This window comes from Acomys russatus, chromosome 13 (genome assembly GCF_903995435.1).
Source record: "Acomys russatus chromosome 13, mAcoRus1.1, whole genome shotgun sequence".
NCBI lineage: Eukaryota > Metazoa > Chordata > Mammalia > Rodentia > Muridae > Acomys > Acomys russatus.
Window position 1 is genome coordinate 25,452,278 of NC_067149.1, and position 26,213 is coordinate 25,478,490.

A 26,213-nucleotide genomic window follows, 5' to 3' on the forward strand; every position below is an offset into this window, starting at 1 on the left:
TTATTTTTGTTAGATTCATTTTACAGTGTAGTAAAAGACTTCAAAATTACTTGCTACTGATGCTATCTATCATAATTTATTACAAGATTTCCTACTATCTAGATTCACCTAACTAATATTATTTATAGCTTTCTTTGGGTAAGTATCAAAAATATCCACATTTGTTCACACTGCATTGTGGAAGTTATACGGAATAAAATTTCAAAACAAATATTTCTAAGTTTAAATTATTCTTCAAATTTTGGACATGTCAGTGTGACTTCTGCTTTTAAAAGAAAACCTTAGTTTATAATTTAGTAGTCATAGGCTTAATAATCTTTTTACTTGAATGTTTAAAACACTTTCAAGAAATATGGTGAAGATTTCAGTGTGAAAGATTTCAAAATTTCGATGTTAATATTACTCTGTAAATCTCTCAATATGTACATACAAACACATATAAATTAGATATAATACAGTTAATTATATGTCCATAATAATGTGAAAACACCAATCTCCCTTCCCAGGTGTGTTGACACTTGGATAAAGTAATAAATCTCTTTGCTGTTCAAGGCACCAAAAAAAAAAAAAAAAAAAAAAGGCTTTAAAAAATAAAATTTTAAAGACTAGTTTCAAAAATAAATTCAAATATTGCACAAAATAATTTAACTGCAAATATTACTATGTACTATAAAAGAATTTTTTGAAAAGTTTTTTACACTCTACAGCAAATCTCATTTTCTAATTCTACAAAAGAATTTATTGGAAGTCTACATTTATATATTAAGTGTTTACATTCAGTCTGATGGGAATACAAACTTCACAGGTTAACTGAGCCTTTGTCTTAGAAGTTCATCTATTTGAGTTTTATACATATTTTTTACATCTTCAAGATCCAGGCGAAGTTCCTCTGCTTCTTCTGCTTTTTCTCCATACATCTGCAGAATAGTGTTGTATCTTTGATCCAAATCCTAAAAAACGTAATTTTTTTAATGACCACACAGTTATTACAAGTCAATACAAAAAAAAAAAAAAAAAAAAAAAAATCACAAGTTGAACAAAAATATAAATTCATTTAAGAGGAAAACAAAAACAAAAACAAAAAATCTCATACCCAGTTTATCTAGGAATACAGAGCAAAAAAGAGGAACTTCTTTTAAAACCTTGATGGAGGGCTAAGGAGAAGGGTTAGTGGTACCAGCACTTGCTGAGCAAGCATGAGGAACTTGCTTCTAACCCCAACACCCATATAGAAAGCCATGTGTGCTGTATTTCACCCCGGATCTGGGAGGAAGCTCACTGGTGTGCTGCCCAGTCAGCTAGCCTACCCACACAACAGCAGGCTCGAGGCTCAGTGAGATCCTGTCTGAAGGGACTCACAGGGTGGTGGGTGATAAAGCAAGATACCCACTTATTCTTTTGGCCTCCTAGCATGCATCCATGTACATAACACACACACACACACACACACACACACACACACACACACACACATTTCTCCACTAAATCTACAATTCCCTCCAACTATGATTTAATCAGTCTCCTTCCCATTAATTTAAGTACCCTTGATGAGATTTTTTCGTGACAATTTGGTTTAGGTATTGCTTGGCACTTATCCCACTGGAAAGTCTCCTCTAACAGTCAATTATGTCCCGATAATGTGATGGAGCAAGCATTGAACCAAATACTACAAAGGCCTGTGACGTACATGCTTGCTTTATCAAGCACTGGACAAAGAGAAGCTTGTTTTTTCCTTTGATTAGACTAAGCATTCTGGGAAAACATTTTAAATAGGTAATGACAGCAACAGAAATTCATCTTTCACATTCGTTACTCAACTACTGACTCCTTAATTTTCAAAGAAATTACAAAGTAATACATATGCATTTTACGTAAACTAAAAACAGGCTATTTAGTAACTGGATTAAATTGTCTTAGAGCTCTCCTGAGTGAAGAGTACTTACTCGCAGCTGAACTCGAAGTTTGGGTGTTTCTTTCACTTTCTGCTCAAGTTCGTCATTCTGATTTGTTAGTTTAACTAGCTCTGCAGACATTATGGACCGAGTTTTTTCTAGGTTGCTAATTTCTAGCTGAGAAATATAAGAATAAAATGGTTTCAATAAAAACGTATCTTGTTTAATGCTCTTACAAACATAAAAATATTTAGTGCGTCATTTTTGAAGCAAAACAGTGGGAAAAGGGGGCCTCAACTTTCTTTAGAAGTGTATTCTTTATAGGGTTCACTATGTAAGAAAGAAAAAAGAAAATCCAATGATTTGTCTGAAAATGCAACCACGTTTTTCTCTAAGAAAGTAATATACAACACACATTTCCCTTATCCTAAGCTAGAGGAACGAGAACACATGTTAAAGTTGCCCCTGGCAACAGGGTATCGCTAAAGCTTTTATCGCTCCCTGAGAAACTAAGCCGGCCTCTCAAGCACAGTGCTGGGTGACACACATCAGTCCATATTAAGATAACTCAAATGAGGAAGAGGAAGAGGAACTCATTTCAAGTGTACAAAGCTTAACACTAAAAACTAAAAATGCATCACGCCTCTCACTCCATAAGCAGTGATTCTTACAGCTCCCTCCTACTGTACTGTTTCCTCTACGTGCAGGTCTCCTTCATTTTATTCACTCCTTCAAGTAGGGAAGGTGGGAAACTTTTCTGTGGCATATACGGGAGGGACAGGGCAAGCATGCTGGATAAGCACTTCCTTTTTTCCTGTTGAGAAGAGATGCTGGAAAGGAATGGGCCATTTCCTGCTCAGATGTCCTCTCTGAGGAGACCATAACAAAAGGCTCCCAGCATTTCCTAAGACACAGCAGGCAAATATGCCTAATTCTGGCAGTCAGTCCATTAGGAGACTCAACCATTTGGCTCTATGTGATACACAATGGGTTTTATATGTCACCAATTCATGTTATTTCCTAATGTGCTCAAAATTCAGGTGAGATGAAGCCACCACTTACTGGGATCCATCATTTCACAGGATTCTATAGCATGGGATTCTAGTTTTTCCAGTACCTGTAAATGACTAATTTCTCCTTCCCTCAGCTTTAGCTGAGACTGCAGATTTTCAATAACGCTCGACCCTGCTCCCATCCGTACAGCTTCATAAAGATTGCTTCCACTGGCTGATGTAGACATTGGCCCAAACAAATGGTCATGAGACTCATCCTTTCAGTTAAAGACAAACAGAGACAGTTATCATACTTTATGTTCTACTGTCAGATTCAAACAAAGACCCTGTTAACTCTTGCTCTGAAATGTCCATTATGAGTTTTCTCAAAAGCATACAATCATCTGAATCTTTTCACTTTAAGGTCCCAGTGACAGCCCATCTGACAACTCATGTTCCCTTTACCATTACTCAAGGTAAGAACTAAGCACATGTGAAAATATAAGCCATTATACATAGGGACATGTAAGCCATTACCTGAGACAGAAAAGATGTTTGTAGCCCTGCCATATCCACGCCACTTATAGAGCTGGAGCGTGACATGGTGGGAGTACTAGAGACAGAAAACAGCTTGTGGTCCTTAGGGAGAAAAAAAAAATCTGTAAGACTAAAGAGCAAACATAAAAGAAGCTAGAAAATTTTCTAGAACTAATGACAACAAAGGCATTAAATCTCTCCATGATATGCTATAGATATAATTTCTCAAAGCAAGAATACCTCGAGTATAAAAAGCATTTAAAAATTAAGAGCTGAGCTGGTAAGATGGTTCAGGTGCTTCCAAGCTTGACCTGAGTTCAATCCCAAGACCCATATGGTAAAGGACAGAAACAACTCCAGCATGCTTGTCTTCTGACACACATATATGTCATGGGATATATATATATATCATGGGATGCATGCACCAATGCACATATGTACACACACACACAAACACACAAAACATTTTAAATTAAAATTTAAAGCCTGCATTGCCCCATTTATAACACAATTAGCCAGGTAGGTGGGATTTTTTGTTTTGTTTCGGTTTTTTGTTTGTTTGTTTGTTTGTGTGGTTTTTTTTTGGGGGGGGGGGCTGTCCTGGAGCTCACTTTGTAAACCAGGCTGGCCTGGAACTCACAGAGATTCACCTGCCTCTGCCCCCTGAGGGCTGAGATTAAAGGTGAGCGCCAGGTGGTTTTGTTGTTGTCGTCTTTGTTTTTTTAAATAATGAGAATTCTTTAGTGAAAAAGCCTGTAAAAGCTAACTATATCACGCTATGTAACATTATCAATTATTATTAAAGTTGCTAAAATTTCTGACATATCCACTTTATTTTAGTGTATGAAAAAAGAAACCAGCAGATAGTGGTGGTGGCACTTGACAGGCAGAGGCATTAGGATCTCTGCGTTTGAGGCCAGCCTGATCAACATAGTGAGACAGTGAGTTCTGGGGCAGCCAGGGCTACACAGAGAGACCCTGTCTTAAAAAACAAAACAAAACAAACAAACAACAACAAAACAAAAAATACTTGGGGGCGGGAGAGATAGCTTGATAGGACCATGGTTCAATTCCAGGCAGGGACAAAACTCACAACATGTTAATTTGTTTCAGGGGACCTGATGCCCTCTTGTGGCTGATAAGTATACTGCATGCATGTGGGACACGGACACACATATAAACACTCATACACATAAAATAAACCTAAATTTAAAAACTTAAAAGAAAATACCCTTTCCATTTCTATGAACTTATTTTAATATACTATGCTATCTCTGAGTATGCTAAATTCCTAAAGTATAAAAAACACCTTTTGTAAACAATTCCTTGGGAGCTAAGAAGGAGGCTTAGTGAATTAAAGCTTGGAGGCCAGAGTTCATCTCCCTAGAACCCATAGAAAAGCCAGGCAAATGTGGTGGCTGCCTGTAATCCCAGCACTCAAGAGGCAGAGACAGGATCCCTGAGGCAAGTTAGCTAATTAGACTAGCTAATCAACTTGCTTCAACTTCAGCAAGAAACTTGCCTCAATAAAACAAAGCAGAGAAATAACTGAGGAAGATACCCAGTGTCAACTCTGGCCCTACATACACACATTCTTACACACACACACACACACACACACACACACACACACACACACACACACACCACAGACGTACATGCAAAAAAAACACCACCAACAAAAAGCTCACTTCATTTACTCATCAGAAAGATACAGCAAGTCAAGTCTATTCTGAAGTAGCCATTTTGCTACATTAGTTTCAGTGAGAAATCACAAAATTCATTTTAAAAAGTGTAAAAGTTTCCACGATTCTAAACCAGTCACAGACCAACTTGAATGCACTCCAATGTCTTCAGATCTGCCCTACATAGTGCACTGACAATGCTACTACAACTCATCAGTCTAGTAATTTTAGAAGGAGGAAACACTTAAGACATCTAAACCACAGACCAATTCATGGCCAATCACAACAGCTTGGCTCTACAAATCAGCTCAAACACACACAACTCAGTACCTTTTCTTTTACTGTTTCTTGAGTGATAATGGTTTTCTTCCTTTCTTGTTCAACTTTCATTTTCTCCATTTCTAACTGATTGCACAACAGTGTCTAAAGGAGAGAGATACAGTGAGATAACTGTGAGATACTAACCCATGATGAGTTAACCACAAGGTTCAGAGTATAAACTACCAGCTCCCATTTCACCACCAAAGGCAAGACCACATATCGCCCACCTCACCTCCTCAGCAGCTCGCTGCCATCCCCATCCACCTCTAACGCAAGCCCTGGTGGGGAGCGAGCACTGAGAAATACCTTTTCTTTCCTTGTCTCTTCAACTGTTCTTACATATTCATCTTTAAGGTTTTCTAATTCAACCTGGTACCTAGTAAACCAGAAGGAATTAAACAAAAGAGAGAAGGTGAGAGCATAGACTGTTACAATGCCCAACTTGTTAAGCTTAGCTCCATGGTTACTGTCATTTTATGACCACCTCAGACTCAACCTTCCAGCTGCCTGTCCCAGGTCACTGTGACTCACTCATCAGCTACAAGTGGAAAGTTCTGCTTCCCCCATTTTTTTTTTAAACCAGAACTCTGAGACTTAAAATGAGACTTTCAAACAGTTATTCACTCAATGCAATGAAGCTAAAACCCAACAAAATACTTTCCAATGGTGCTTTAAAATGCCATGGAACGACAAAGAACACAACACAAAGATACTCACCGATTACTTTCATCCTCCAGCTTTCTTAGTTTATTTTTCTCTGACTCTAGCTGGGCCTGAAGTCTACTGTTCTCCTGCCGTATCAGTGCATTCTGTGCCTCCACCGAAGACATCTGGATTTTGTTGGCAAGGAGCTCTTCTGTAGCTGCACGCTCTCTCTCAACTGCTGCAGCCAACAAGGTCTGCGATTCACCTGATTATAGAGGAAGAAAATGTGCAAGTTGGCATTCTCTCCTCTGAGAATTTACCTGGAAACGGAGTTATTCAGTAACAGAGTAATGAGTCAACAAACAGCACTAGAGCAACCAAACATCCACAGACAAGAGTAGATCAATAAAAGATAATCAGAATAAGATAAAGATAGATCAATAAAATGAAGTTCTTCAAAACATTAAACTTGTGCAGTAGGTGAAGAGGATGAAAAGACAAACAGGCTAGGGATGGAGTTTAACTGGTTGTTTGTTTGCACAGCATGCATAAGGCCATCGGTTCATCCCAGCACTGCATAAGCCAAGGTTGGTGGCACACACCTAGAATCCCGAAGATTTGGCAAAAGAGGCAGGAAGATCAGGAGTTCAAGGCCATCCTTGGCTACCTGGAGAATTTGAGGTCAGTCTGGGCTATGAGACCCTATCTTTTCCCTCCTGCCACTTTTTTAAAATAAAAAGACAAGGTAAAAAGATAGAATCTAAGAAGTGAAAATGTAGACAGTCTAGTTAAAAAATGAGCAAAAGTTATGAATAGACAGTTCATCCTAAAATGTGGACAGGTAGAAAATAAATACATGAAACAAATGCTCACTATCAGTTATCATTAGGGAAAAGAACATTAAAATTATGAGATAGAAGAATTTCTGAATGGTAAATAAATTGAAAAAATAAAATAAAAAACAAACTGGGTGTGGTGGTGCATGCCTTTAATCCCAGCACATGTGAGGCAGAGGCAGGTGGATCTCCTGAGTTCATGGCCAGCCTGGTCTACAAAGAGAGTTCCAGGACAGCCAAGGCTACACAGAGAAACCTTATCTCAACAAAACAAGAAAGAAAGAAAGAGAGAAAGAAAGAAAGAAAGGAAGGAAGGAAGGAAGGAAGGAAGGAAGGAAGGAAGGAAAATGGAAAAGACTAGGGCCAACCCAAAATGCTACCAAGGATGTGAACAAACTGGATTACTCCCTCAGATCTATGAAAACAGTTCTTCAGCATTTTCTCTGAAAACAAAGCACAAACACCCATACGGCCCAGCAACTGCATAATTGATCCTTTATCCAGAAACATGAAATTTTACACCCATTCACTCCTGACCATACATTTACAGCAGCTTTACCCATAGCTGTCAAACCCTGGAACCCGATCAGATACCTACGCCCATGTAAATGGTTACACTAACCACAAGCAGACGTTCCAGAGACAAGACAGAAGGATCGAAATGTTGATGACCTCTTAAAATGTATTTATTTATTTGTATAGGCTACAAGTATATGAACAGAGCAATATTCTCTATTCAGTCATTTTCCTTAGCCAATTTCAATGTCCCAAAGTTTAATTAACAGAACAGGGTAGCTGCCCTGAACTGAACTCAACACTCTGGGGTAGTAACTTCTGAGTGCATTTCAGAAAATAATGCTGAGATAACAAAGCCACTTTTTCTTTCTTTCTTCCTTCCTTTCTTCTTTCTTTTTCTTCTTCTTTTTGTTTTTGTTTTGTTTTGTTTCAAGACAGAGTTTCTCTATTTTATAGAGCCCTGGCTGCCCTGGACTTGCCATGTAGATCAGGCTGGCCTCAAACTCAGAGATCTGCTTGTGTCTGCTTCCCGAGTGCTGGAATTAAAAGTATGTACCACCATGCGTGGCTTAATAAAGCCAATTTCAAATTGCCACATATTGTCTAATTCTATTACTTTATTTTTATTTGTGTGTTTCTGTGTGTGTGTGTGCACACCCGCGCATGTGCATGCCTGTTTTCAGATGCCTTCAGAGAGCAGAAGAAGGGGTCATATCCTTGGAGGTGAAGTTACAGACGGTTGTGAGCCACCTGATTCAAGCATTGGGAACTGAAGTCAGGTCCTCTGGAAGAGCATCAAGAGCTCTTAGCCACTGGACATTTTCTTCAGCCCCATAGCTTAATGTTTAAAATGTTTAAAAAGACAAATTTTTAGAAATGCAGACAGACTAGTGATGCCCAGGGATGTGCGACAGGAAGGGAGGATGCGAAAAGATGATGGGTGCATATGCTTATAAGAGCAACAGGAGTGATCCATGTGATATTGGGACTTTTTAGATGTTCAATATGGTGCATAAAAGAACCTACACAATTGGTAAAATTGTAAAGAACTAATACAAATAGAAATGGAGCAATATAGAGGTTGGAGAGATAGCTCAGATGTTAAGAGCACTGGTTCCTCTTCCAGGGGTCAAGTAAAATTCCCAGGAACCACATGGTGGCTCACAACCATCTGTAATGAGATGTGGTGCCCTCTTCTGGCATGCAGGCATACATGAAGGTAGAACACTGTGTACATAACAAAAATTTAAAAACCTTAAAAAAAAAAAAAAAAAAGAAATCTAAATAAGACTGGTAGATTATGTCATGTCAATACATGCCTGCGGTATTATGTATTGATTTTGTAAAATGCTAATATTTGGAGAAATTAAAAAATACACACTGAAACTCATTACCAATACAAAATTCCAATGGAAACAAAGAAGCAGTGTATAAGGCTTGCCTGAGGTTTAACCAAACCAGTGGTTCTTTCCACTATTATTTTATCAATGTTAATTTTTTAATATTTTTAATATATGTCTGTGTATGTCTATGCCAATTGTGTCCATGGATCTGCAGCAGTCAGAAAGAGGACCCTCAGAACTGGAGTTACAGGTGGTCGTGAGTCACTTGACAGGGTGCTGGAACTGAACATCAGCACCTGAGGAACTTAGCCATCTCTCCAGGGCAATTCTCCCTTTTTTCCTTGTTAAGACAGACCTGGTAAGGTCTCTGAGTTACCTCATGCTCCCTAGTGTACCTATGATCTTCTCAGTACATGTTCCTATCTATCAGTGGCTCTGCCTGTACTACAGTACATTACCACACATTCCTAAGGGCAGGCCAGCTTCGTCCTAAAACCCACAAAGTGCCATGCTTTAGCTTTCATTTACTGCTGTTTATTCAATGCTAGATTAATGCTCACTGTAGAAGGTGCCAAGTTCAGACTAGAGGTGTAGCTCAGTGACAGAGCTTACTATGCATGCAGAAGGCCTGGTTTTGACCCCATCACATAAAAAGAAAACAAAGATGCCAATTTCAGGTACCATTCTTTAATATCACATGGTCTCAAATATTTGTATATCTGAAAATCTAAAACTACACTTAAAATGTTTTTGTTTTAGCAGATGATTCTTTTTCTGGACCAAATCTTACAAGGAATTCTAAGTTGGCAGAAAGGAGGCCCAGTCTCATTAGAGCAGCCCGAAGAGGCCTGCACCTATGCGTTAAGCTTCTCCATCAGCAAAACAGCAGCACCAAGGACCCACTAAACACCACTTGAAAGCCAAGAGACTAGTTTGCCACCCCATGATTGACAAGGAAAACACAACAGCAAACCCCCATATGCTGACCCTCACTCATTTGTTTTGTCACTAAAACATGCTATCTCTTCAGGTTACACATGAGATTTGTATGCATCAATTTTATAGGAGTCTTCTAGCTTCTAGTTTAGCTTTTAGATATCCAGTGTATACACACATACCACTGGCCTGAAACTAAAGAGAAACACCTTGACATCGTTTTCTTTATTAAGAGCAGCGAGAAACAGGTCAAGGATTGTGTGTATAAGGAAGCAGAATATGACTTCATCATTAACAGCTGGGCTTGGTGGCACACACCTGTAATCCCAGCACTCTGGGAGGCAGAGGCAGGCAGCTCTCTGTGAGTTCAAGGCCAGCCTTGTCTACAAAGTGAGTCCAGGACAGTCAAGGCTACACAGAGAAACCCTGTCTTGAAAAACAACAAAACAAAACAAAAAGTCTCCATCAAATTTCTCTTCTAGGATTTCATCCTGATCTTCTTCAGACTTGCCTCTGCTCCTGGAATTCTACCACTACTTGGAATTGTATCTGATCTCTATTGTCCAGTTCTTGTGGACAAGCTAGAAAGAGGTCAGATGCACAATGGGTGAGGGACAAAGGAAAGATTTGTTTGGCCATCTACAAAAATAAGTGAAAGAATCAGGACTGAGGAGGCGGCTTAGTGACGTGCTGGCTGTGTAAACACAAGGATTCTAGTTGGGAGTCCCAGCACTCATAGAAAAGGCAAATAGAGACAGGAGGATACATACTTGCATGCACACATGCACATACATGCAGGCGTGCGCGTGTGCGTGCGCACACACACGTAAGCAGGAATGTATGCACACGCTAAATGAAATGGTAGGCAGTAAAGTATCTGATTTACTGTGTAAGGAAAAATGTTTTTAAAGAGTCATAACTGAGGTATCCATGAAAAAGGTGAAAAGACAAATCTATACATGTTAGACACAAAATGTCACCCATGAGATCAGATGAATTTCAATGTCATTAACACTATCCTACTTCTACAAACAAGACAGCATGTCTCTTGCATCAAACATGGAGTATGAAAGAGGATACCAAGTCTATCGGAAAGATTCTTCTCTAGCGTCTCCCACGATGATGTCTGAGACCCTAGAGTTGCTTGTAAGTTTTCTATCTGTCGAAGTAATGGTCTTGTTGTTGATGAAACACTTTGACTCAGTTCTTGGTTTCGATTCTCTGCTTCTTGGAGTCTCTGAATCAAAAAATTCTCACATTATTATCACTGACAGAAAAAAAACACCAGCAAACATAAAAACTTTAGTTTTTCCAAGAAAAAATAATTAGCTATCTTACAAAAAAAAAAAAAAAGAAAAAGAAAAAGAAAATAATATTGTATAGCAAATCTATCATGATAAAATTAATTCCTTTAAAACAAAATTAGAGATTTTCCTATTTTTTTCAGGGGATCACTTTGGTTCATATTTGCTACAAAAACACATCCAATGGTATGTATAGTAGTAATGCTTTCAATCCAGGAATACCAGCCCAGCGAGTGGTCATGTTACTTCAAGAAGACACACTTTTGACCTTGTGCTTGGGAGAGCTGTGACAATACCTGCTGAAGTTCACTGATCTCGTGGCGTAAGTAATCCTCTTTCCTGGCTGCTGCTTGCTCTGCTCGTTGCAGAGCTAGCCTAAGGTCCCCCACCTGCAGGACAAACAACACTCAGAGCATTAGCTGGAGCGTCCTGCTGGAAACATCTATGTTGAGCACATATCCCATTCCTTAAGCAATGCTGTAAACATATTCACTATCTACTTAACACAGTGCTCTGCTAGCCAAAGAAAAATATGCAAATATGCACAGCCCTGCCAATAAAATAGAGGAGAGATCAGAGTCACATGAGCTATAAAAATAAATAAACAGCTGGGCATGGTGGCACATGCCTTTAATCCCAGCACTCGGGGAAGCAGAGGCAGATGGATTTCTGTGAATTTGAGGCCAGCCGGTCTACAAAGAGAGTCTAGGACAGCCAAGGCTGTTACACAGAGAAATCCTGTCTCAAAAAACTAGATACTAACTAATAAACCTAGGCACTAAACTAGGTGTGGTGGCACAAATCTGCTATTTCAGTATTCAATTTCCAGGCCAGGTAGACTACACAGAGTTCCAGATAGGTCTGTGCTACATAGCAGGCCCTGTCTAAATAACAAAACAAAACTAACCCTAAAAGAGAAAGAGTGTGATACTGGATGCTTATAGCTAACATCTATTTGGGAGTCTGAAACAATAGTTGAGTGTCATTTGCACAACACTGTTTCAGCATAAAAACAAGAAACAAGGTTCCATTCACACACAGCTGCACACTTTGTAACTGCCACAACTTTTTTTTTTTAAACACTGTGGTGTCATATTTAACTAATCAGAAAATGGTATTGGTCATTATAGTCCTCAAGACATAGTCTATAGAGCACACAGAGATGCCCTGAAGTATTAGCAAGCCTGGCAACAACAGAATGGAAACCCAGCTCTAAATGCCCATCAGTATTATAATGTTTTCAAATGCAGATACATGAACCCAAGCATTAAAACTAACAATCAACAACCAGGCATGGTGATGCACACCTGTAGTCCCAGGACTTATGGAGGCAGAGGCAGACGGATCTCTCTGAGCTCAAGGCCAGCCTGGTCTACAAAGGGATTCCAATACAACCAAGGCTACACAGAGAAACTCTGTCCTGAAAAAACAAAACAAAACAACAATAAAAACACACATGCAAAAAAATCAATGTGTAAAAACTATTCTTTCTAAATGGAAAGACTATCATAGCCATGGCTATAAATTATTTAAGGAAAAAAAAAAGCCTAGATGGAATAATGTTAACAAAGTAACATACAAAATTAACAATTCTTACATACCATGGTAGTTTTTAATGACAGTCCCACACCCTATTCCTTACTCACTCAATTTTTCTTTATTATTAAAATGTATTTTTAATTTGAAAGAATTTTTAAAGATTAAAAAAAAAATCAGGATCTATGTGTACAGGAGCCCAAGGAGGTCAAAAGAGGGCACTGGACCACCAGGAACTGAAGTTACAGGCAGTTATTAAGTGGCCATGTGAGTTCTGGGAACCCAACCCGGGGGTGCAAGAGCAGTAAGTGCTCCTACCTGCTGAAGCATGTCTCCAACCCACCAGTTTAAAATAGTAACATTATGTGTATTTCCCATATGTATACTTCTCTACAAAAGGTCTCTTGAAAGTGACAGGATGGCAGAAATACATGGATATGTGGACCATGGCATAATTTACAAGAGCAAAATACTGAAAGCAATCCAAACCCATAAAAATATAGCTGAAAATTACATAGCAGAGTGGTATAAAACACACTATCAGAATAGTCTGGAGAGATGGTTCAACTGTTAGAGACAAGGCTTATAATGAAAAATATAAGAAAAGTCTACTAAGACCATAAATAAGCTATCAATGGTGTATGTAGGAATGTTTCCCGTAAGAATGAAGCACACACGAATGTAGCTGAGTGAATAGTCAAAAGGCACACATACATATGTCCTTCCTCCATTTATAGTACAAACACTGAAGAGTAGGCCCAATACTGATAAAGTGGTTATTACGTTTAGAGTAAAAGGAGCAACAGGGAGGGGATAAATTAGAAGCAAAGCTGCCATTTCTAAGTAATTTATCCACCAAAAATGTAAAATAAAACCAAAAGTTAGCTGGGCGTGGTGGCACACACCTTTAATCCCAGCACTCAGGAGGCAGAGGCAGGCGGATCTCTCTGAGAGTTTAAGGCCAGTCTGGTCTACAGAGTGAGTCCGGGACAGCCAAGGCTACACAGAGAAACCCTGTCTCAAAAAAAACAAAAAACAAAAAACAAAACAAAACACACCCACCAAAAGTTAACTGAGGTTGCTGAAAATAATTCTGTGTGTTTGGAACAGTGCTTGGGAAGAGATGTCTGTATACATTAAGACCTATTGTGGAATGAAGCTATAGCTCACTAGGGCAGCACTTGCCTAGCACACAAAAGGCCCTGGACTGGATCACCTGCACTGATGAAATCAAACAAAACAAACTGTAATGAATATTTACAGCAGCATCATTAACTGTAGGCAAGTGAAGTAAGTATCTCAAATGTTCAATATACATATAAAATATTTTTATATAAATAACACACACACACACATATGCACATATGGTTTTTCAAGACAGAGTTTCTCTGTGTAGCCCTGGCTATCCTGGAACTCGCTCTGTAGACCAGGCTGGCCTTGAACTCAGAGATCCATCTGCCTCCACCTCCCAAGGGCTAAGATTGATAGTGTGTGTCACCATGCCTGGCAGTATTTGATGATTCTGTAAACACAGTATGCCAAATGTTTATTCTTTCTTCATTGAGTTAATAAACTTCCAGGAATGTTACAAAAGTATTCAAGAACCAACTATATAAGGCAGTCTCTTGAAACTGTATGTTTTATTTATGTGTGTGTGTGTGTGTGTGTGTGTGTGTATAAAAATTACTCTGGCAACAGGATACCGCCTAGTTTCATAAAACTCTTTCTTCTGGCAGTACCAGGCCCTCTGCATATAGGAGCAGACACTCTACCACTAAGCTATATCCCCGGCACTATACACTCATAAACATATATGAAACTCACAGAAAACCAAGCAATAACAGTATGGTGTGTGCATTTAAAAACATACACAAGTAAGGTTTGTACAATCCAGTACCCTAAAAATGCTAGTAACATAGTCATAGACACCTCCCAGATTTATCTCATGAAAGAACAGATTCATATTTGTTAGCAAACTGTTTCACTTTGTAGAAACATACACAAATACATAAAAGGAGGCTTTAGCCATCACTGCCTACCTGAAGTGCTAATGCCTCTTGCTGCTGGCGGGCTTCTTCCTGGGCCTTCTCCAGTGCCCCAGAAAGTTCTTCTTTAGCCTTCATCTCACGCCTTAGAGCAGCTTCCTGTACCTCACTGTCCTTAGCAGCATTGGCTTTGTGAAGATCAGTAAGTTCTCTTTAAAAAGTAGATTCATATTTTTCATTTATTAATAGAACAATGCGTAAGTAAACACATACTAACACTAATGCAATGTCTATGTACCACAGAAATCTCAAAACAGCAGCAAGCACATCTTACAATAACATTAACCATTATAATGACCCTGTTGGACTTGCTTTGTCTAAAAACAAACTCACTTATAGACAAATCTATAAATGCTGCTAGTACTCAGATAATAGAAAAGAGATGAGCTGGAGAGATGGCTGAGTATTTGAGAGCACTGGCTGTCCTTGCAGAGGACCTGAGTTCAATTCCCATCACCTACACAGCAGCTGACAACTGGCTGAAACTCCAGTTCTAAGGACACAACAACCTCTTCTGACCTCCTCAGGGATATGGTACAGAGACATGCATGCAGGCAAAATACCAATGCACATAAAATAATTTTTTAAAAAAGAAAGAAAAGGGACTTCTTCAATCTCCTACAGTGATAGCAGATAACACACTGCAAATTGCATACCTGTACGCACTATCTAGGGCAGCCTGAGTACTTCGGCTCTTTTCTTCAAGTTCATCCATATCTACTTGAAGCCGGCCAAGATCTTTCTCCTGGCGTTCTACCACAGAGTTCAGCTTTTTAATATTTTCTCTATGCTGTTTCTCAACCTCTTCTTTGCCATCAAGGACCTATGTTATCAAAACAGACATGAACACTTTTCAATAAATGCTGCCATGGTAGACAATGTATTCCAGGAATCTCTTAACACTGGTTGTAACTTGAATAGGAAAGGTGGCCCACTGGCACATGTTTGAACATGTGCTCTACTCGTGGTAAGTTTTGGAAAGCTATGGAACCTTTGGCTGGAGGAAATGGATCAGTGGAGAACAGGCCTTCAGGGTTGGCCCAGCCCCACTTCTCTACTTCCTGGTTGACACCATGTAACAGCTGTCATGCACTTGCCCCCACATACCAGGCCTCTCTCTGTCACACCTCTCCCACTACCATGGAGTCTCATGCTCTGGAACCCCGAGTCAGAGGAAACATCTCCTTCAAGCTGTTCATGTCAGGGCAAGTATCTGGTCACGGTGGACATTAGGTTACATATCAACTATTCATTTATCGAATAAACTAAAGCCTTCTTCTTGCATGACATCCCATTACATCATTCTGAATGTTCCACAGCCATAGCCAATCACAGAAAGTAAGAATAATACATATTCAGAGAGCAATGACCCTGGTCACCTGTCTTAAATGTTGTAGCTCATCTTCTAGCTCCTTGGCTTTTCTATTCAGCTTTGCGATAAGGTTTTCATTGTCTTTATCTTTGGCTCTTAATTTCTTAATGATGTTGGAATTATGCAGCTGCTGCTTTGAAAGTTTTTCTCCTGGTGATTGTAACAAAACAAAACAATGACTGCCTAAGAACCTTACAGAAAACTTTATGTAACCAGTAGCATACAATGAGCTCACAATACCATAAAAAACCCTTTAACTCCACTGTTAAAACACATTTGGACAAGAGTTATCAATAAACACTGAAATTATTATATGAAAGGAGTCTAGGGAATAGGATACAAACAGTCTTTGTCTTTAGCCTCAAACTCAGGATCCTCAGGCTACCACAGCCTCCCAAATGCTGGGACTACAGGTGTGTACCACCATACTCAGCTTACAGCTATATTTTAGAATTGACTATTTATCCATATTTCCTGCTTATAAAATAGGTTCCTAAAAGACAGAAAGTATGTCATATCTAATATTGTAACAAGTAATATCCAATATACTTATTATTTTAAAGAATTCTTAATTTAAGTTTTTTAAAAGTTGGGTAAAAGTAATTTCAAATAAAGTGACTACTTCCAATTGTCCTTAAATTCTACACATGGTCTAAAACATTTATATTCAATGACTTAAGAAATGTTCATTGTGCATTTGTAATATGAACATTGTAAAAACAGAAGATCCAACATTAACAATCATTAAAATAATTGCAATACTGCCATACAATGAACTTTGTACAGACATCAGTGATGATATGCAAAGCATTTAACACTACAGTGATATACAAAGAAGGCTGCATATGCAATAATGATCTTATCTGTGCTTAAAGATGCAAACAAAGATACACTGATGAAAACCAGACCTCCAAGATTAAATTAAAAAAATAGGCTAAATGCTAAAACCACACCTCATCATACTTAAACTAGGGACTCCGAGACCTTCTGAATGCTGGAATTACAGCCTTTAGATAATTAAAGCTTTGAATAAACACTGGGCTCTTTTATGACTTGTTATAAGCTTGTAAAGGGCAGTGCAAATTTCTGTCTAGTCTTTGGAGATTTAAAGCCCACCTCCCTAGAACAAAAGCTACATAGCATGTAGTTCTTTCAATACATCTTACCCCATTCTCCCATAAACCATCACAAGCCCCTTCTGAGGTTAAACCCACACCTTCCTTGCTTTCCTCCCATTCCCCCTCTCCTTTCCTTCTTGTTCCTCCTGTTCCCCTCACATGTGCTCCCTCTTCTTTTCTTCCTTTCTTGAGGACTGTTGCTGTGTTCCTCAGTTATCACAGATCCTCCAGCCTCCTGTGTAGCTAGGACTGCAGTGTGCACTACTGTATCCCACGCAGTATTTGTGATTAGGAAACACGTACTACCTATCACATACTGAATACTTCCTTTTCTTAGACTGTTTTTAGTAATCAACAAAATACCCACCTTCTTCCATTAAACCTTGAATCTGTTCATCTTTCTCCTTCAAAAGGTCTGCAGTTTGACTACTATTTAATCTAGTGGCAAGTTCTTCCTTTATGGTTTTCACTTCCTAATTTTAAAAAGCTGTGGTTAGCATAAAGAATTACTTTCATTCAAGGTATATTTTTCCAGTTTTCCCCTCTTCAAAGAAGCCACCCACCCACAATCACATTCCCATAGTAAATATGTCAGTTTAGTCATTTATCTAGTTAACTAAGACAAAGAAAGAAACAGCTTTGAATGCCACATAAAAGCCAACATTCACCAGTTCTGTGAACAAGTTTTAATATGGAAATACAAGTGAAGATAACTTCACTGTTCTTCAGTATCTCTACACATGTAATCTATATGTTAGGCTTTGCATCTGGAACAATACAGCAGTATAGGCCAGGAAGAGGTTTTTTGGTTAAGTGTGTCATATTATCGCTGGTGTCTGAAATGAGCTAGCTAATTAAAGCAACCAAACATGAGCCTTTGTGTAAGAGTTCACACAGAAAAACAATAAATTACCATTAACATCAGTCAAGAAGTAGGACACGGGTCCTAAAAAATGGCGTGGCAGTTAAAAGCACTTGCCACTAAGCCTGGTGACCTGTATCTGATGTACAGGATCACACGGTGGAAAAAGACAAGCATCTTCTACTGCAAATGCTCCTAATCTTCCTGTGTGTGTATGGTATGCCGAGTGCACACGCACACACTTCCTGGCCCCTGCCCCACACACAGAGAAATTAAAATATAAGAAATTAGTAATAATAAGATGGGGAAACAGCCTAATGTCAAAAAGTTAAATGTACAAACCAAGTTATTAGTAACAGCGAGGACTCGAGTTAACAACTGAATTGTTAGTATATTAGCATAGTTGTTAGCAACTGTTCCTAATTGGGAACATGGCAACAACAGCTCCTCAATTGGCATGGCTTTGCTCCCAAGGGCATTTGGCAATCTACGTTAACTAAGCAGGGAAGGTCTGACTACAATGACTTGGAGAGGCTGGGGATGCTACTAAGCATCTTACAGCAGAGTACAATAGGCCCCATAACAGAATTAGCCTCCTAAATGCCAACAGCAATTGAAAATAGGAATGTCAGAACACGTCATTGTTACGTACAACAGAAGGAGTCATTAGTCACTACAAACTACACTTTTAATTTCAACTTAAAGACATACAGATGCTTGAGGTGGTAGGAGAATGGGACGGATGATTACTTTTAAAATGTACATAGCATCATTTAGGTTTGTTACTTATTCTGATGGAATTATCACTTTTAGCTATCTTAATGACCTTGGCTATGTATCTTGCAAGGATTTGTATATAAATTACATAAATACCTATTTAAAGAAAATTTGTGTGTGTGCATGTACACATTTGTGTGCACAGCTGGGGAGGATACAGTGGCCTTCAGATAACTTCTCTGATTTCTGCTCCACATTATTTTTCTGAGAAATGGTCTGAACCTGGAGCTCATCACTTTGGCAAGGCTGGCTGGCTGGCTCCGGAACTTTTTAAGGAGCCACCTGTCTGAGCCCCTACCCCAACACTAGGGTAACAAACGCCTGGCTTTTACATGGGTTCTGCAGTTCCAAACTCAGGTCCTCACGCTTGCTGAATGGGTTCAAAGCCAACTGAACCAACTCTCCAATCCTATATTTCTTTAAACTATCAAAATCTACCAATTTTAATATACCAAAATTCTGCAATTTACTTGTTAATAAATATATTCCATATGTTTTTAATATTTAATTTTTTTCTAATACCAAAATACGAGATCATTCATGAGTCCTATAAAGTTTAATTTCAATTACCTTCTTAGCAGCATCTCTCTCTTTGCAGGCTAGTTGAACTTTCTTTTCTGCTTCTGCAATTCTCTGAGTAAATTCATCTTTCAGGGAAGAAATACTACTACTTTCTTCTTTTACTCTGAACATTTCACTAGATTCAAAATATATGAGAATGAAGATACTGTTTAACAGTCCAGAGGTTATGAGGTTAGTTCCCAAAATGCAGATTTTCTCCAATATAGCATATTAAAATAGAACTAGGTGAGGTCTATAATATGTATTCTGTTTTGTTTTTAAGACAAGGTCCTACTATAGTACAAGTGTCCTCTCTAATTCACCCTCCTGCCTGTTTCTCTAATGGGATAACAGAGAGGTGCCATAATGCCTGGGCAGCCAATTACTTTTTCAAAGAAAAATTACTTGCTAAAGTTACTTTATATACTTCTTGGTGATGCTCAGGACTGAGCTCAGGGCTATGCATGTTAGGAGAACGCTCTACCCCAGACCTATATCCTCAGCCCTACTAAATTAATTTTTAAAAACGTCTAACAAAACCCACTGGTGAAAATGTCACCAATATTAGATGTGTAACACTAAGACAAAAGTAATTGTTTCAATTCTAAATCTTCTGTGTCACACTTCCTGAATAATCTCAAAGTAAACCAATTCAGTGTTTTTAACTATTGGATTTCAATTTTCACTAAATATGCATTTTAAATCGCTAATACTAAAAGAATAAGAATATATATCTGTATGTATTTTTATGAAACATTTTTCAATGCCAAAGATAATATGATAAAGATAATTTGAGAAAAAAGCCATCTTTAAATATGTTTATAACTGAAGCGCTCCTCAATTTCCAGTGCCTATAAACAAGTTAAATGGCAAAACATTTTGTAAAGACTTATATAGAGTGTTTGCATGCGTCCATATACCAGGTATGAGCCTGGTACCCTTGGAATTATGTGGTTGCTGGGAACCAAACACGGGACCTGTGCAAAAGCAGCAAGTGTTCTTAACCACTAAGGCATCTCTCCACCCCCAAATCATGAAGCACTTTAATTTTAACACAGCACATTGGCCTGCACATCCTGTGTGGAATCTCCCGTGTGTTCTGAATACTTACTCCTTCAGGTTATCATAGGCTTCTTCTAGAAGTGCTTTTTCTTTACTCAGAGATAATAACTGAGTCTCCCTCTTTTCTAGTTTCTCATTCAGAAATTCAACTGTCTGGATAAATAGAACAAATACAAGTCAATAATTTGTTATGCAGGTAAAGAGCTGCATAACAAAAACAAAACAAAAAAAGAAGGTCAAGTAAGGGCTCCAAAATTCTGATAATGTTTCACATTTAGTTTAGTAGTAGCTAGATATCCTACTACAGCCTTATTATTCTTTAGCCCAAGCATGTAATTTTTTAAAACTATTATCCACTGTCCTCAAAAATAAAAATAATAAAAAAAAAAACAAAACATAAGCAGGGGGCTGGAGAGATGGCTCCACAGTTAAGACCACCGGTTGCTCCTCCAGAGCACCAGGGTTCAATTCCCAGTACCTACATGGCAGCTCACAACTGTCTGTAACTCCACTTTCAGGGGATCCAACGCCCTCAGACAGACAGACACAGACATACATACACACATACATACATACAGGCAAAACACTGAATCTCATAAAATAAGTAAATAAATCTTTTTATAAAAACCTGTAAACATTTAATTTGGATTTCCTATCAGTACAAAGAAGTAATTATCTCATGTCTTAGGTCTTGCTAAGGCAGGGATAAACTTATCTGTAAAGGGAGAGAGAGAACATTTCAGCTTCAAAAAAGCCTTGTCTAGTCAGGACAAACTGAAAACCCTGAAAACATGAGTAGTGACGAGTGCTGCCTTTCTAGGGTTCCAAGTCCCAGCACAGCCTCTACGGTTGCTGCTGCTCATGCAAAAGCATAGCGTCGCATAGCCAGGCGTGGTGGCGCACGCCTTTAATCCCAGCATTTCAGAGGCAGAGGCAGGTGGATCTCTGTGAGTTCGAGGCCAGCCTGGTCTACAGAGCAAGTCCAGGACAGCTAGGGCTACACAGAGAAGCCCTGTCTCAGAAGGAGAAAAAAAAAAAAGTATACCATTGCATTTTGTTCCTGAATAATATTAAACCCAGGGAACAGAATCTGCTGCTTTCAAAAGTGTTAAGTAAGGCAACACAGAGCATTTGTAGTACATTTCTCCACATATATATAAATTTCAGAAGTCTATTTAAAAAGCCAGCTCTCATTCAATTTCTAAGAATCAGACGGGAAAAGCTATGGTGTAACATTAAGGAACTGACACCCTTCTCTCTTGTATGTATTAGGGAGAAGTAATTTGTTTCCTAAGCTTTCCTTTTGCTCCTTGGGCATGTCCTTTTCCCCTTCATGTAAGATAGCTGACAACAGGAAAAAAATAAATAAATAAATAACATGAGAAACCAAGCCAAAACACTCTAAGAAGTATACTTGCTATATCAATGAAACATCAACATTAGAATATTAATCACAGGAAAGCACCAACAGTATTCATATAAAGCCAAACTAAAACATGAAATCCAAAATTTTCCATAAATAGCATATACATGCAAAACATTTTGATATAAAAATAGTAATATTCAGGTTGTTTTAACATGTTCATCTTCAGAAGAATTAAAAGATGTATGTGACATAAACAGTCATTCACAAACTGAAATAAGGCTGTACAGAGCATAAGAGATGTAAACGTTAAGCTTTTTAAAAATATCTTAGTCTACTATATCTGCTTTACAGGAATTTCAAATATTTTAACATAAATAATTATTTATTTAAAGGTCCTACTGCTATAAGTGATCAAAGATCTACTTTTTCAAATCATCACACACCCATTAAAATGTTTTCATCTGTGAAACATTCCCCAAGCCCCTCTTCTACTTTGTAGTTACCTTGCAAACATCTTCTTTCTTGGGCCGGGCTTCTGGCTGACTCTCAGCACCTTCACACTGCTCAGCCACAGGTCCAGAAACAGAATGGCCTTCGTTTACTGGTGTAGGAGAAGCCACTGTGTCCGGCTGTTCGCAGTTAACAGGAGTAGCACTTCGGCCACTTTCCTCTAATTCTGCATCCTCAGAAGGTGCAATTAACGTCTCATTTTCTTCATCTTTTTCTTCAGTGGATTCTACTACTTTAGTCTTTGAGGCTGAAGGATTCACTACTGTAGGTACTAAAGCATAACCCTTGCCTGGCAGTTCGTCATCTGAGTTGATTTCGCTTACACTCCGGCTATCTAGAGACTGCACACTAAAGGAGTCTATTCTTTCAAAGGCGTCGGATGAGCAGCAGCTCTCATTGAGCTTTTGGAAGTCATCTAGGCGCCCATACTCAGGACAAGCAGATGCAGAGAGGAGCTGGAAAGAGGTCTGCATGAGGTGAAGACTGGACTTTGCATCTGAAGTCTCTTGCCTTGAGCCAGCTGAGCTCTCACTTATTACGCTCTCATGGTCTAACACTTCAATGTCACTGGTGGTGGACGTGCCCGACGAGAAGGAGCTGACAGGCGGGGAAGGTGTATTGCTCTGTCTGTCTTCGTGTTTTTGTTCTCTAGGTTCCAAAGCCACATCCTTAGTTTCTGCTGTGAGAGACTGGGTGGACGTGGGAGATGCATCTTCTGTTGCTGCGTTCACATCAACTACGTCTTCAGACACCTTCAGCTGCACCGAGGGCACCTTCACCTCAGGCTCTTCACTAGCAGTTTCTTCATGCTTGCCCTCAGGCACAGGTGAAGGAGTACTCCCAGCTGGCGCTTCTCTCGCCTCTGACTCAGCTGTCTCAGAAGTCCTGGGCTGGCCAGGGGATGATGGTTCATGTACACTGCTTTTCACTTCTTCTTCTGGCCGCTGTGATTTAACAGGAGGCTTTGATACCACGGGACTCTTCTGAATGGTCTGGACATCCGATGGTGAGAGGAAGGCACTGAAGAAATTTTCAGATTCATCTACTACGGTCCTTCGAACGGGCTTTGTAATTGCTTTAGGAGAGGCTGTTGGTGGGCTCTGAGGTTCAGTGCTTGAGTTCAATCCCCAGGTTGAAGTATCCCATCCTCCACTCACAGGGGGACTTATTCCTTTGACAAAAACAAATTCATTCATTAAATAGAACATATCTAGCATTAATATTTTAATCATCGGGCCCAGGGGTCCCGCTCAAACTAAGCCAAGGACAATACAGGCAGTAAACGTTAAACCTCTACCCAGATCTAGCCAATGGACAGGACATTCTCCACAGTTGAGTGGAGAGTGGGGTATGACTTTCACACGAACTCTGGTGCCTCATATTTGACCATGTCCCCTGGAGGAGGGGGGACCTGGTGGCACTCAGAGGAAGGATAGCAGGTTACTAAGAAGAGACTTGATACCCTATGAGATATACAGGGAGAGGAAGTCCCCCTCAGTCACAGTCATAGGGGAGGGGAATAAGGGGAAAATGGGAGGGAGGGAAGAATGGGAGGATACAAGGGATGGGATAACCATTGAGATGTAACAAGAATAAATTAATAAAAAATATATTTTAATCATCATCAGAGGTATCAAGTGAGAGAAAGGTCTATGAAAAAAAAACCCTGTAATGTGGAGCTGTTAAAGTCTTTGTTTACAGCATCACTAATTAGTTTCCAGGTTAACTTTGGGTGTAAAAAAAAAAAAAAAACAAATGAACAAAAAATAGAACCAAGCTAGGTGTGGTGGCACATGCCTCTAATCCTAGCACACATGAAGACAGAGATGGGTGCATCTCTGTGAGTTCAAGGCCAGCCTGGTCTAAAGCAAGTCCAGGACAGACAACGCTACGTAGAGAAACCCTGTCTCAGAAGAAAATGCAAACAAACAAACAAACAAACAAACAAAAAAAATAGAGCCAGTGTGTGCCAACTTGAGAGAGTCTACAAACAAGTCCCAGACCAGGCTTGGCTTTACCTAGCCAAAGCAAGTATGTTACCCCTCTCAGTACAAGCTTAACGTAATGGTATAGGTTCTATAGCCCTTATGAAGACCCAGATAAGTGGCTCATTTCACGCTGGTGAGGTCCAAACCCTCACTAACAGGCCACAAGCAGTCACAGCACTGTTTAGCCACACAATTATTTTACTCTTGGACCATTAGAAAATAAAACTCTATTATAAGCTAAACAGACTGAACCTGAGATAGTGGAGATGTTCTTTCCCGAAAACCATAATTTAGCTGATGTGAACACTAAATCCTAGTGAATAAACTCACTTTTATGTACTTATGGACCAGTTTGCAAGTTCCTCCCTCTTCAAGCCCGAGGTATTTCTTTACGTGTTTTGCAAATGAGCAAAATCACCCAAACTCTGTGCAAGTGGAAGTTGGCGGAGAAGGCACACATTAACTGGAGACACTTTGAAAGCCAAGAAGCCCTTTAACAAAGGTCTATCCTTTAATAAGAGTCCAAAGCTTCCTGGAATGAAGCGTTGAGGAAACTCTGAGTTGGAGACAGAGTCTTTCATTCATTTGTTCAGTGTATGAAAAACAGAAAATAAAGCTTAAAGCAAGATTAATTCTGATAGTTTGCTTGGACCTGCTAGTTAGATTAGGACTACAAGTTAACTAATTATCATCCTCACAAATGCCAAGGTTCAAATTTGCCTCTTGAAAAAACCTGGTATGAAATTGCAGTTATCTTTGCATTCACTTAAACTATCCCCTTCCTCAGACCCATGTCGTTTTGTAATCCAAAACAGCACAAAACGCGGTCAATGAAAATAGCATTTAAGCAAACTTGACTCCATTCCAGACAACCTGCCCTTAAAAATAAATTATACAGTACTATTCATGCCTCAGGTTTCAGGGTAGGGGATAAAGAGTATCTTTATATTTGAAACTTATTTGATCTCAAGTTTAGTAACTCAAACTCTAGAGTCCAACAGCAAAAAGCAAGAGAAACCCTGTCTCAGAAGAAAATACAAAACGCTACTCAATAGTAAGGCTGTGTAACACATAGAAAGAAATAGGATCATGACATACCTACAAACATACAGAAACTAAGATAGCAATGGTTCAAACGTAGGTTCTTAGTCTTTAACAATGTACAAATAAAACCAGAAAGTGGTCAAGTACTCTTTTCATCCAAAGGTTTTGCACTCGGTTGCCACACGCGTAAAGGTGCCCAAGAATACCTCAGACTTAAAAGACACGACACAAGTAACGGAAAACCCTAGAAAGAGTAATTTCAGTCAATCTGCAAGACCTGGTTCTGCAGAAAAAGAGCTAGTACAGTTGGGAACTCTTGTAACACGCAGTCCCTTGGTCCTATCCCCAGGACAGTCTGTGCCTCACCTGGAGCAAGTTACTTAAGCATTCTGAGTTCCGTTTAGCTCTTCTGTGAACACCGGCGCTACCGGCCCTGACTCGGGATGTTCTGAAGACAAGGAAGCTTTCTGTAAAGTCTGTGCTACGAAGCGTGAAGTGCTCGGAAAGCGCTACCCGCGGGGCTCCCTGACTCGGAATTGACATAGTTCGGACCCAGGACGCAAACTGCGGAAGACGGCGCAGCAATTGGGGCTCCGCGGCTGTGCGCAGGTGGGGCCTGGCGTCAGGGCCAAACCGCAAGCGGACACCTGAGGCCAGCAGGGCCCGCACCCGGGCCGAGGCAGGCGGGCTGGGGTCTGACCGGGAGCAGGCGCGACACCCCGGTACCACCTTACCCGGCTCGCCGTACGGGATGGCCTCGGCCCAGGCGCTCGGCTCCTCCTCCTGGATGTCCAGGACCCTGTCGATGGACTTCTGGGCCTGGGACAGGGCCTGCTTGGCGAAGCTGGACAACTGCGAGGCGTTGAACCAGCTCATGGCCCCTCCTCAGCGCCGGCTCCCGCCGGCTCCGGCGGCCTCAGCGGTGGCTCCAGCCCACCGCCCCCCGCGGCCGCCCCGCAGCTCCA

At 39.8% G+C, this 26,213-nt stretch overlaps 1 protein-coding gene and 1 non-coding gene across 2 annotated transcripts; both read right to left on the reverse strand.

The window, feature by feature from the left end:
* Positions 1-89: 89 nt before the first annotated feature.
* On the reverse strand, positions 90-26,213 carry Tmf1 (TATA element modulatory factor 1). Its single transcript, XM_051154956.1, has 17 exons — positions 25,983-26,213; positions 22,210-23,387; positions 20,390-20,493; positions 19,288-19,414; positions 17,446-17,551; positions 15,968-16,110; positions 15,245-15,411; positions 14,583-14,739; positions 11,304-11,396; positions 10,784-10,940; positions 6,145-6,337; positions 5,734-5,803; positions 5,437-5,529; positions 3,422-3,523; positions 3,010-3,162; positions 1,944-2,069; positions 90-950 (listed from the first exon to the last, which is right to left on the reverse strand). The coding sequence occupies exons 1-17, from the start codon at positions 26,122-26,124 to the stop codon at positions 807-809; spliced, it is 3,255 nt and encodes a 1,084-aa protein (XP_051010913.1). The 5' UTR covers positions 26,125-26,213; the 3' UTR covers positions 90-806.
* On the reverse strand, positions 7,603-7,733 carry LOC127197839 (small nucleolar RNA SNORA36 family). Its single transcript, XR_007831790.1, has one exon. It is a non-coding gene; the product is annotated as a small nucleolar RNA SNORA36 family (small nucleolar RNA).